At 44.5% G+C, this 13426-nt stretch overlaps 1 protein-coding gene across 2 annotated transcripts; it reads right to left on the bottom strand.

Annotated features, from left to right (window-relative positions):
* Positions 1 to 4539: 4539 nt before the first annotated feature.
* On the bottom strand, positions 4540 to 12471 carry TUBB6 (tubulin beta 6 class V). Of its 2 annotated transcripts, XM_075704893.1 has the most exons (4): positions 12415 to 12471; positions 11731 to 11839; positions 10488 to 10598; positions 4540 to 5603 (listed from the first exon to the last, which is right to left on the bottom strand). In XM_075704893.1, exons 1-4 carry the CDS (start codon positions 12469 to 12471, stop codon positions 4540 to 4542), a joined length of 1341 nt encoding a protein of 446 aa, XP_075561008.1. The 2 variants fall into 2 exon arrangements, with proteins under 2 accessions (XP_075561008.1, XP_075561009.1); XM_075704894.1 differs by lacking the exon at positions 11731 to 11839 and having other exon boundaries at positions 10488 to 10593.
* Positions 12472 to 13426: the final 955 nt, after the last annotated feature.

Consider the following 13426-nt stretch of genomic DNA (forward strand, 5'->3'; position numbering starts at 1 on the left):
TGGAAAGCAGTAGGCTGACAAAGAAAAAAGTTGTCTCTGAAAGGTCAAATGCAAGCTCTTTGCTTGAGTTATTTGAAGTAAATTGGTTATGGAAATTATTTGGTTTATGGTTTTTTGGTTTGTTTTTTTTCCCTTCATGATGGAGCTGTTGGCATCTCTGATGTCACCTGGCTTTACAGTGAAGAGGAACAAGGGAAATGGAGCAAAGACAGCAATTTAGGGCATATTCTGTGTATCCCTATTGGATTTGTTGTTGTAGAATGAATGATAAACAGGAAAGCATCCTGAATAAAACTCAGCTTCAGTTCTTTTATTATTGGAGTTGAAGTTTAGAATAATTTATTGCAATAGTCAACTGGTTTTATAAAGCTTAAATCTTGCACACACCATAAAGTAGCAACTGATTTCTGTGCATATGCTCTAGTGCTGTACCTTATGTGTATCCCGTATTGTTGCCTCGTTTGTTCTATTTTTTTCCCTCCCATTTAGCTGAACACTTCTTGATTGGAATGGGCAATTTGTAGCCAGTGCTGAGGACTAAATGTGCTTATGTCATAAAGGTCAGAATTCTTCATTTCCTCATTCCTTATTTAAAAAAACACCACCACAAACCACAACCAACCACCCCCCCCAAAAAAATCCCCTAACCTAACTCTTCACAATAGCACCACCAGACTGTAAAAGAATCATGTCCTCCCCAGGAAATGTTTTCTCTTACTCCCTGCTTAGCTGTCTATTTTTAAATTTTGCTTGTGTTTAGTTGCAGCATGCAATTAATAAGCATATGGTAATGTAAAGGAGAGGCAAGTCCATTTGCCCCTATTTTAGAGTATTAACTTGCTTTGTGTAGTCCTAACCCAGTAAGTCATAATATTTTTGTGCTAAAAGTGGCAGAATTTGACTGTGTTGGGATTTTGGAATCAAAATAAAGATGGGGGTGGGTGGGTAAGCTGTTTATCCAACCTGCTGCTTTGAAGAGGACTGTTAGCCACCTCCTACTCATGAATTTAAGACTTCAGGTGTTTTAACGTAAATCAAGAAAATCAAGTTCAGTCTGTGCTGTGGCTGCCAATAAGGCCAGATTAATTTTTGTTGCAGACAGAGAGCAGCGCTGCTTGAACTAGTAGGGGCTTGTACAGCATGGAGGCAGCCACTGAGGTCCCTGCTCCTCCCACTGCTGGGAGAAGGAGCAGGTCTAGACCCTCTTTCACAGCCTGACCCTGTTCCCAGGAGATAGAAATGCAGGAGAAGAAATGGAGAGCTGTAATCTTGGGATGCAGAGAAATCAAGAACCTACGGTGGCTTGGTTAAGGTAGCCTGCTCAGGGACTGTCAAGTCTGCAACTGGTCTGCGTGATTCCTTCCTGGCTTTGACCAGAGCGACTTTGCAAAGGAGCTGGCCCATCAGGTTTAGATTCCAATTTCTGTCCTGATACCACACCTCCTTCCCATGGCACGCTTCGGCCACTCTCTGTTTTCAAGTGGTGTCCGTGGTGTAGGTTGTGGGGTTTTTTGTGTTCCCTGACCAGTGTTGGCAGAGGATTTTGTGTCTGGGCGGTACTGGGAGCTGCACCTCAAGGTCTTCTTAGGTCTGGCTTGTCCTGGCAGCCTGCTTCTATGTGTTTCTCTGTGGCCAGGTACAAAGCAGTAAAAAGGAGAGAAAAGGAAGGTGGGCTAGGCACAGAAAGAAAAGGGGCAAGAGACTAAATTGAAAAACTACGGGGAAAATGAAAACACACAGGTAAGGAATGTGAAAATAAGAGGAACAAAGCCAGGTGGGACTCAGCAGGTGGATTTCAAAATAGAAGAGATGATTCCAAGGAAAAAGCAGGAAGTTACTTGAAGTGCAACTGAAGGAACTGTTCACCAAACCTGTTGCTAAAACAATTTTCAGTTTTATGTCAGGAAAGGAAGATGATCAGAGTTGGTTGACTGAAGAGGAACAGGAAGCAGTTGTGTTCCCATGGCTTTCTTACTGCTTATGTGCAAGTTGGTGCTCTGATGATGTTCCTACTACAGGTTCCTGGTTCATTTCAGTGGGTTGGGTTTTTCCCCCTAAGATCAGATGGGAGATCTGTCTCCTTTTTTTTTTTTTTCTAAAGAGGGCATTAGTTTGCCTCCCCCACCTCCACATATTCTAGAAATTCACATCAAGCACTTGCAAGTAAACACATGCAAAAGAATGGCTAAGCGTCAAAGCAGGATCAGAGGACATTGTTAGTTCTGGACTCCACAGGCTCAGAGTCTATATTTTCTGGATTTTAAGTCAGTGTATGAAAAGCAATGAAGAACAGGCTGGTTCACCAAGTGAATAACTCAATTATTCTTGGCATTTTTAAGGTATTAGCTTTTTTTTTCCTCACAAGAATATCAGAATTTATGGCTGGGACCTAGTTATGAAGTCTGTGTTACAACAAAATGCAGTTCCACAAGCTGTAAGATGGTTGGTTCTACTTCATTCAGATGACACTATGCTAGTGCTTTAATTGGAAAGTCTGTGCCACAGCTGTATGATGGCCAGCTCTGAGCCTGTAACATGTTCTCCTCCCTCTTGAAGCTAATAGCTTGCCATTTACAAAGCATCAACTAAACACCTACGTTTAATGGCTTTATTCCCCATGGCTCTTGCTTTGTATTGCACTAAATGCTAATTTCTCTTTAACACACGCTGCATTTTAGCTTAATCTCATGCCATGATAAATACGTAGCCACAACATATGGCAACATTTATAAAATGCATATTTAAAGATGCACTGCATACATTCTTTAGGCATCACTAGCCATTGCAAAGAATGTAGACCCTGTGAATTTGCTGACTCCATCCTGACCCCTGAAAAGCTTATCAGCCGGGCCCTCCCCATCTCTGCCTATCCACCTATGCCAAAGCCAGTTTGGTTAGTATGTGCCAACTGTCCCGTGAAGTCACTTTATATGAAAAACTTGTACTTGATTAAAACTAGTTTAGTTCCATTTCTGTGTAGAATAAATTTGGGCCGACAGCTTCAGGTTATGTGATTAACAGTTGCCTGGTTAATATACTTTATAAAATACTGTCTCATTCCCTGAATCCCAAACTAACAAAACATAACATCCCCTTGTTAGGAGCAATGGACCTTTGGAAATTACACTATGTTTGTAAAGTGCCTTTTTAAGTATTGAGCAACACTTTTGCTTAGAAAGTGCTTCTGAAGGCAAGAAGAAAAAGAGCAAAGAGTTCCTGAAACATTTTAACTTTGGATTTCCTGACAGTTTCTCCTTTGTTTGTTTGTTTTGTTGCCTAGAGACCGACCTAAATAAAAGACTCCATGTAGACACAGTGTTCTCTGGTAGAGGCTGTCTAATGGAGAAGGGCTGTTTAATTCATATGAGCAGAAACATAAAGCATGCACAAAGAGCGGATGCCCAACAGTCACTTTGTCAAGGCAGCAAGTCAGCGGGGTAAGACAAAGACCTTTCTGTTTCAGCTTTAGTGTAAGCAGATAGTGTTGTTCATCTTCCATTTTGCCAGCTGTTTTGAATATTGTGGATAAATTATTTTATTTGTACTTTAACCTTAATCTGTCCAGTGATTTTAACCTATCTTGGTAATAACACATCCATAGCATTTATAGGTGTGGTGAACTTAGAAACCTAGGTAGCAAGATATATCGACACACAGCCTATGTCCCCTCTCCCACCATGTTCTGTGGAATACCTGAATTTCAGCTATATGGGCTACATGGAATGGAGATAGGAGTAGCACCAGTAACTGGTGATAGCCAGAAAAACAGGGGCCAGCAAAATATTGGGGTGCGACTTTAAACCCCAAGGGTCCTTACAGAACACATCACAAATGGCTAGATTTCATATGTATAATCTGTGATTATTCAGCAGCAAATGGTGAAGTCACATAGCATAAATCCAGCCTCTGGTCTGCAGCTCACTGGATATTTGTATAGCATTGACTGCCCAAAACACTTTTGCTTGAGAGGATACTAATCTTTCTTTATTTTGGTTTCAGAGGACTGGAGTCAAATATCACTGTTAACAGTTACTGTACAGAATAGCTAAAAACTTTTTCTTCTTTTTATTATGAATAAGTTTTGTTCCTGGCAGTTCAGTATTGTACATTCGGTATAGAATGAATACTTCAAACCCATTTTCTTACTCATGATTGGATGAAAATAGTGTAGCGCTCTGTTGTAGATTTTCATGCCTATTGTATGCTTTCTCTTGTACAACTTTGGGGACAACAAACTTTGTTTGGAAAAAAAAAATTCCCAAACTAGCAATCTCTGTGTTCAGACTCTTAGGCCAAAGACTTAACTGAATGCCTTATGTTTGTCTCAGGAATAAAAATGGCCTGATTTGCAGACATGCTGAACGTCCTCAGGTCTCCATGACCTCAATGGACTCTGAAGAGCACCTCTAACGAGACTCATGTTCCTTCTTCTTTTTTCTTTTTTTTTTTTTTTAAAAAGCCTAAATACAGATTTATAAGCCTAATTATTAGAAATCCAGATTTGAGAATTTGGCCTGGAAAATAGTGCATGTAATTTCTTTATTCATTGATTTCTTCTTCATCATCTTCAAATGCTTCCTCTCCATCATTTGCTGTTGCTTCTTGGTATTGCTGGTACTCTGAAACCAGATCATTCATGTTGCTTTCTGCTTCTGTAAATTCCATTTCATCCATTCCTTCTCCTGTGAACCAGTGGAGGAAGGCCTTTCTCCTAAACATGGCTGAAAACTGCTCCGAGATCCTTTTGAAGAGCTCTTGAATAGCAGTGCTGTTGCCAATGAACGTGGAAGCCATCTTGAGGCCACGAGGAGGTATGTCACACACTGCCACCTTGACGTTGTTTGGGATCCACTCCACAAAGTAACTGCTGTTCTTGTTCTGGATGGCCAACATCTGCTCATCAACCTCCTTCATGGACATGGGACCACGGAAGACCGTAGCCACTGTCAAGTATCGGCCATGTCTTGGGTCACAGGCTGCCATCATATTTTTGGCATCAAACATCTGCTGGGTGAGCTCTGGAACGGTGAGTGCTCGGTATTGTTGGCTGCCTCGGGCTGTCAAAGGAGCGAAGCCTGGCATGAAAAAGTGAAGGCGTGGGAAAGGGACCATATTTACTGCCAGCTTCCGGAGGTCAGCATTTAGTTGGCCTGGAAAACGCAGGGATGTAGTTACCCCACTCATGGTAGCAGAAACCAAGTGATTTAAATCACCATATGTTGGAGTGGTGAGTTTCAGGGTGCGGAAGCAAATGTCATACAAAGCTTCATTGTCAATGCAGTAGGTTTCATCTGTATTTTCAACCAGTTGGTGGACCGAGAGGGTAGCATTATAAGGCTCCACCACTGTATCAGAAACCTTTGGAGAGGGCATGACACTAAAGGTATTCATTATCCTGTCCGGATATTCCTCTCGTATCTTGCTGATGAGTAGGGTTCCCATGCCAGACCCTGTCCCTCCTCCCAGGGAATGAGTGAGCTGAAATCCTTGCAAGCAATCGCAGTGTTCACACTCTTTTCTTACTACATCAAGTACGGAGTCAACCAACTCTGCCCCTTCTGTATAGTGTCCTTTAGCCCAGTTGTTTCCTGCACCAGTTTGTCCTAAAATAACATACAATAGGGAAAGAAAATGTATAAAATTATTGGTAAGGTTTGGAATTTGCATGCTAAATGGATTCACATCTATAACAAAAGCTGCTATAAATCTGTCAGGTAGATAACTGTGCTCTTCAATTTTGCCTAGAAATATCTTCGGAAGTATCGGCATAAACTTTTTGTATAGTCTCCTTTTGCCTCAAATGCCTGGTAGTTTTCATTTATGCCTTTGGGTGTTTGGGTTTTTTTTCTTTTTTGGTATTTAACCTTCCATAAATGCAAAGATAGCCTTGACTCCTTGTTTTGAAAGCTTTCACACTCCCAGTCCTGCCCATTCCATAAACACAAGACAACTGTTTAATATTTAAATACTTTCTGTTTATAAGGACCATGACGTATACAAAGCTAAATCACAGATACACATTTCTAAATGAAAGGTTCTTGGACTATTCTTGTGAGACACAGAGGCATTGTTGTCATTCAAGGATAAGGCTGGGCTTCAGAAGTCCTATTTAACTTGTTATATCAAGAAGTACAGCTTTTTTAGTTCATGGTCACCTAGCCTGAATGAAAATACTGATCGACCAAAGGTTGAAGAATGTTATTTCAAAAACTTGGAAGTTAAGTGCCTTTTAGCTTTTACTGGTTTCCCTACAAACTCACTATTCTTCAGAATCTGCAAAGCAACTTGCCAAATTGGATTACTGACATTTCATGAGCCCCTTATTTTCTCCCCAAGGCTTCCATTTTCATTTTATGAGCCACTCAGTTTATTAAGATGAACAGTCTGGATCCTTTGCTATGTCACTATTTTGTTATTAGATAACAAGGATTAAATGGGGAACCAGTTTTTTAATATTCCTGTTCCTCACAGTGACTACTACGTACATACATAGTGCCACTGAACTCGATAGTACTCTTGTGAGTGGTATTCAGAAAAAGCAATAGTTTCAGAATTACGTATAGGGCTGCCAGCTTCTGCGTTGTTCTCCAAGACCTTCCCCTTCCTTCCTATTACCATGTCTCATTTCAATTCCCAGTGCACTGTGTTGGTGCCAAACCTATGAATCAGGGAAACCGCTTGCCAGGATATTGTTTAAATACGATGCACTTCATTTGCACTGAATAAATGCTTGGTTTCCTCATGATGTATTTGGTTAGTTAATGCATTGTTCTATATGTTGCTACATTTTTCTCTCTTTGAACCTAGGGAGCTCAGCACTTCCTGTCCAGCTGGGCAAAGCACAAAGTAATATCCTTCCAGAATTAATTATGTTTGTAACCATCTGCAGTCTGCTTGAGCAGATCCCCTACTACAGATAGGGCAGCACATCAGGACGCACACTAACAAGCAGACATCACTCCAAGATGCAGAAGAATCCTAACAAAGCTAAATTCTGAGTTTAGGACTTCATTTTATTTTACAGGTTGCCCCTTGTGTAAACATCATATCATCCTTCAGTGGGCAGTGAGATTAAGGAGAGAATGGAGAATAGGAGAGAATGGACAATAAGCAGAGAATAGGAACAAAGTACAAGGTAAGAGGAGAATGGCAATCACTCTCACAAATGTGGAAATGATATTTTCATGGGGGGGAAAAAAAAGAATCAGTAGAGACTGATTTTTCTTGCTTTTGCTTAGTTCGCAAATTAAGTTAGGAGGTAAAATGCCTAACACAGAGGTGGACCTGTCCTCCTTTGGGCCCTCCAACGCTCCAGACTCCTTCAGTCTTAATCTGAGTCACACAAACTCCTGGATGCCCACATGAGTACTACTACCTCTCTATTGCACTAATACAAACTTTGTATTTAAAAGTGGAACTGTAGCAGTGGCTGCCTACAGCAATACTAATGGCTTCCCTCCAGCCCACAACTATCGGCTACTCCCACAGTAACACTGCACTTCGTCCACTAGTCAGCCACCTGCCAAGGGTCTCTGACATTTTCATTTGAGATTTCCTGCTGTGCATGTGTATATGCCCAGTAATCTGATACTTCCAGACCCACTGGCTCTATAGCACTGTACGATCACCACCACCACACAGAACATGTACAATTAGCCCTGGAAGCTCCAAACTTCTTACCCATGACAATACAGTACAGTCTGGAGGTGCCATGGCTCTTACAAGGCTGCCACACACCTGGAGATCTTGATCATGGTCCTGTGAAACCCTACTGGATGCCCTCCACTTGTCAGGTACCTACCAGACCTCTGAAAATCTTAGACAAACACATAAAATGATTGAATTCCACCAGGACTAAATCTCTAGGTGGAAAATGAGCCTGTGTCCACAAAAAACAGGACTTGGCAGATCTTTTGCCAGTCCTGGAAGCTCTGTGTTGTATGCAGCCCATCTCTAGCATCCTGCCTCTGCCTTTTCTCACTGTGAATTTACTGTGATCTAAAGGAAGGCTACATGAAGCAATCCCACAACTTATCTGCACTCTTGGTACCTCCAGATCCTCCTACCACTATTTCTTTCTCTAACACATTGTAGCGTTATCACACATGTTCAGGTTGAGCTGCACAATGCATAGAAGCCATTTGTCTAACGGTCAATTTATTTCTTAATCCCTAAAATGGCAACTATTTCCTGCAACCTTCTTTCACTGCTTTCCTCTCTTCACTGCTTGAAATGAAAGACAAACCTGGAAAGAGCAATCAGTAGCTTGCACACTAATGCTTAGAAGCCCAGTATGAGCAGCCTTGGTGCAGAACAGACGGTATGATCTAGAGAGGGAAAGACACCTCCTTTGATGGGCTAACAGCCATCTTGTGGTTGCCCCTACCAGTTCAGACAACTTAAATTGGGGTGGTATCCGTGCAGCAAAGCTAGCAAGGGTGTACACAAGAAAAGAATGACAAATGCAAAAACGTACAAATGAAAACTGGTTAACAAGAGGAGATACATCAGAGTTCACAGCAGTTCCTGGTGGGCAATCATATGCTGTTAGAAGGCCAGAAGACCTGCTGCTCTCATACACAAACAAGATCATTGCACCCACTCTTCTTCACCTTTTAGATCGCTACCTTGTCAACACAAGCATTAAAGCACAAGGATTGGTTTGTGTCCAACTCAATCTCCTGCTGGTCTGAGCTAAAATTACTGTATCTGGAGTGTGTGATCATGTACTCGATATACCTGAATGAAATCCTGACTGATGGTCCACAGTTACTTGCTATGGAGATGTGGGCACATGCAGGTATATACAAGCAGAGGCAGAAAACACCTCCATCAGAATAAGCCCAACAGCCTGGGGTACAGCAAGTATGGAACTGCCAGCTTCTGCCACAAAATCCTTTGTGTGCCCAGGCCAGATTTTTAAAAGAGAAAACAAAATGCTTTGTTGGCTTTTGACAGAGATCATTACTTCAGCGCTCAGGCAGCCATTCTGCATTATTCAGCAGGTTGGGAGGACAGTGCCTGATGCTGGCAGGGGCCTCTGTCAGATACAAGTTGATCACATGCTGTTGGTTCATTGTTAGTTTGGCAGGAAGGGAGGACAGTGAACTGGACTATTGTTGAAGACACTCTGAATTGATTTTGCTCTGTTTTAACTGGTGGTATGCCAAACTGTAAAGCTCCAGTCCAGGTATTTCCATAGGTCATGTGAATTCACTTTCAAGAGGGCTTATGTGTTCCATGCAGGAGAAAGGGAGTGAAAGGAGAAACCTGAAGATAGAAATGTACTTCATAAAGCTGCCTATGTCCATGGCCTTTCTCCCCAAGCTTACTTCTACATGGGGTAACTTAAAATTTCTTTGAAAGAGACCCTTAACATCACTGCCATGGAATATACAGGAGAACAATAGGGACAGCATTGAAAATTTTAAGTCCGTTAAAGGGTTAAAAGAACTCTGTATAGCTTCTTACTCCCCATCTCAACAGCAACAACCCAGGCTTAAGTTTGTTTTATACCACCCAAACAATGTTTATCTTTTCTTTGTCTGTCCCTGGCATTGTTCCTTCCTTATGTTAACAATATACCAAATTAAGTTGCAACCTAAGCTTGCCTTGGCGGGAGGAAATGTGTTTTGTGGCTAGTGCAGACTTGGAAACCAAAAGGACATGAGAGTTCTCATGGTAGCTTTCATTCAGGCTTCCTGTTTCAGCAAGTGGATCACTTAACTTTCACACACTGTTCCTCTGTTAGTGCAAAGGGACCAATAATGCTTCTGTACTTTGTAAGGATGCTATGAAATTTAATCCTGGTAATATGCATTTTTAAGCTTAGATGGAAAGTACTACAGAAGTCCAAAGTGAAACAGTAAAGGCTAGAACAACCATCTGCAAGAACACTGCAAAACCAGAAGTTCCCCACATGCTCTCAGACTGTTCCTCATTATGTTGGAAAATAACCCAGTAATAGGCTATATATGACACTGTTTTCCATGTTACAGTTGGTCTTCCTCCACTGTTCACTATACTGTAAGGATCTGCTGAAAAAGTTGAATTATGCAGCCTATAAACAATTTAATGCTTAAGCATTTAAGGTGAATTCAAGTGAAGAGTGGTCTGGTTGGTTTGTGGTTGAGGTTTTTGCCCCCCCACCTCTCCATTTTCTGCAGAATTTCCATGTATTTTGTTGTAAAGAAGCGGTCTCAATTTCTCTGGAGTTCATATACATGGAAAGCAAGTGTATTTTATCTGAATACCATAGGACACTTTCAGTAGTTTGCTAATTGAAGGAATGATTAACAGGAGAACAACTTTCAGTTCATAGGATTTTTTAGCTGACAGATAGTTAGAATTGTATTGTTAAACTATTAGGATTTCTCAGCGCTAACAATCACTTTGGAATAGGGAGCTTAAATGCTTTTTGACCATTCACTTGGTAATCAAACACCTGTTGGATAGTTTTGTTTTTTTTAAAAGTGACATCCACATACCAAAGATGAAATTATCAGGCCGAAAGAGCTGACCAAAAGGACCAGATCGCACACTATCCATGGTTCCCGGCTCCAAGTCCACTAAGACAGCTCTTGGTACAAATTTCTGGGCTAGAATGAAAAGTAAGCATGCCTTTAATGTTCTGAAATAAGCTCACACCGTTATAGCTCTCAATACACAGATACATTATGTCCCATTATTAGCCTAATACAGATTGTACCTATATAAATATTTCCTATACAAGAAGTCACGGTGGTGAAAAAACACAGCACTGTAGGAACAAATCAGTTCTGCTTGAAAAACAGACCTTACATCTTTTGGGCCCTACAGATGGTATATTACATTTTGTAAGCTCTTTTTTAACAATATGTATGAGGGAGGGAAGTTTCCGATTAGAAAAAAATGGCTGACATGTTCTTTATAAGAAACTAGACAATCTGTCAATAATGGGGTGAGTGGAGCATTTACATTCAAATGATCCTAATACATCTCACAAGCTTTTATGCTTGAAGGATTCACCTCTACTGAAAGAGCTACTTGGTGTAGGTGGCAAACAGTAGTAGTTAGCACACCTACTACAAAGCACAAGTAAAGAATCTGTTATCCTGTTGAAATTGTTGGAGGAAACTCAGGTAAATAACATGAATTAATCAGAGCTGGACAAAAGATGAAACATTTGCACTTGCAGGTTCATGTCAATAGACCAAAGGACTCGTGATCCCCATTTTACACTGTTAACACCCTTCAATGCCAGACTGACTCAGAGGATTTGGGCACCTTTGGCATCTCATTAATGAATCACCTTTGAGTGCTCCACTACCTGTGGCCCAACCCTATCAGTCACGAAATCAGAGACATAGTACTACAGATGCAGGCTCATATAATATAACCAACAGTTTCATGTGGGGCAACTGACAAGACACATCTGATGAAATAATCATACATGAGAAGAGCAAATGCCTAGCATGGTGTTAAATAATAAACCTCCACCTCCAGACCCGAAGGACAGTTACTTGTGCCATTTCTCTCTGCCTGGGGAGGTAACACCCAGTTACCAGTTTATAAGAAAATAGATAAACTTTTCTGTGTATAATGGGGGGAGCCGAGATCTGAGGGGCTGATGGCACACGAGGAGCGTGACCAGATGTGTAATACAGCTTCACAAACCCATTCGCTCCCAGATTTCTGTGCCCTTTCCCCACAGAGTCCCCTCTCCCACACCCCTCCGCATCCCACACTTACAGGATGATTCATTATAGTAGACATTGATCCTTTCCAGCTGCAGCGCTGAGTCACCGACATAGCCTCCGGCTGGGTCAATGCCATGCTCGTCACTTATCACTTCCCAAAACTAAGGGCGGAAAAGAAGTAGGTTGGGAACTGCCCTGCGGAGCACGGGGGGCCCGGCCCAGCGCCCCGGCCCCACCGGGGGCGGCGGCGGCCCCGCGGCCCGGCCCGGCCGCAGCTGCCGGATGCCTGGCGTGCCCGCCGCCCCTCCCCTCCCCTCCCGTGCCCGCCCGGGCCGGGCCGGCAGGCAGAGCCGGGCGAGCACCGGGATTTCAAGCCAGCGGCCGCCCAACTCCTCGTCCGGACGGGCTGCGGCGTTGCAGGGCTTGGAGGGGGCTGCTCGGGCTTCCACCGCCCTTGCCCACTTCTGAGCCACGTCCTGGCCGGTTTAAACATAACTAAAAAAAAAAAAGAGTCCCGTTTGGTTTCGGTACTTCCCAAAGCCTTTTGCGGTCACGGGGAGCGGCGAGATGCGCGGTGCCCCGCGGCCCGGGCGCGCCCGGCGCCCCTCGGCAGCGGCTCTCTCGGGACAGGGGACGGCGGCGCGGGGCGAAACATCCCGGAGAAGCGGCCAGGCGCGTCCCCCAGGCACTCAGAGGCTGCGCAAGCGGCGGCGGCCCCGGCTCCCCTCAGGCTCACCTTGGTCCCGATCTGGTTTCCACACTGTCCCGCCTGGATATGCACGATCTCCCTCATGGCGACGCCCTGCCCGCGCTCCCGCCGCCCAGCCCAGCCCGGCTCTGCTCTGCTCTGCGCCGCGCCCGCCCACCGGGCGGCGCTTTATGGGCTCCGCGGCGGCGCGCGCCCACCCCCGCCTCGCGCCCCCCCCGCCTCGCCCAACGGCCGGCGCCCCGCGCGCGCTCCGCCAACGGCCGCCCCCGCCGCCGGGGTCCGCCCTCGGCTCCCGCCGCCGGCTCAAGGAGCGGGGGGGAGGCCCCCGCCGCTTTGTCCCAGCAAGCTCTCACAGTTTTCTAGTCGGCGAGGCGGGTCCCGGGGGTCCCTCCTGCCCCAGAGGTGGCTCCCATCCCCGCCGTGCTTCTCACCCAAAGCGCCTTTGGCGAACCCACGTACGTCGTCTTCACCCGCCAAGGAATCCCGCCCCGGCCCTGTGCCGGCGGACATCACCGCCTTCTCCTGTTATTCCGGGGCCTGGCCCCAGCTCGGCCCGGCAGGTTGCAGGCTTCGCCGAGGTGGCAGCATCCAAAGAAACGGGTGGACCTTCTCAGCGCCTTGCCAACGGCCGTCGTCTTTGCATCGCTGTTGTCCGATGCGGTTTTGCCAGCAGGTAACACGCTGCTGCCTGAAGATGGTGACTGGGAAGGCAAGCAGTCTCTATGGAGCAGCCTTCCTGAAAGCTCATGTCACCGCAATACAGAGCATGCCCTGGAATATGTAGAGTTTGCATAGCTTGATTTTTAATGAAAAGGGACATTTTCTTCCCCCTCCAGAGACGAAACAAGTTCCCACACCTGCTGTATCTCTTTTATGATCCCTTTAAGTAGCTGATGCACGGTTTCCCAGGCAGAGAAAAGCTGCCTAGCTTGGCTGCCTGTTTAATGCCAGTGTGACTTTTCCGTGGGATGCCATTGCCTATGTAGCATATTCTGATATATAGCCCTGGTGGGAGGCATTCATCTGCCTATGCACATCT

Source organism: Pelecanus crispus, chromosome 2 (assembly GCF_030463565.1).
Source record: "Pelecanus crispus isolate bPelCri1 chromosome 2, bPelCri1.pri, whole genome shotgun sequence".
Taxonomy (NCBI): domain Eukaryota; kingdom Metazoa; phylum Chordata; class Aves; order Pelecaniformes; family Pelecanidae; genus Pelecanus; species Pelecanus crispus.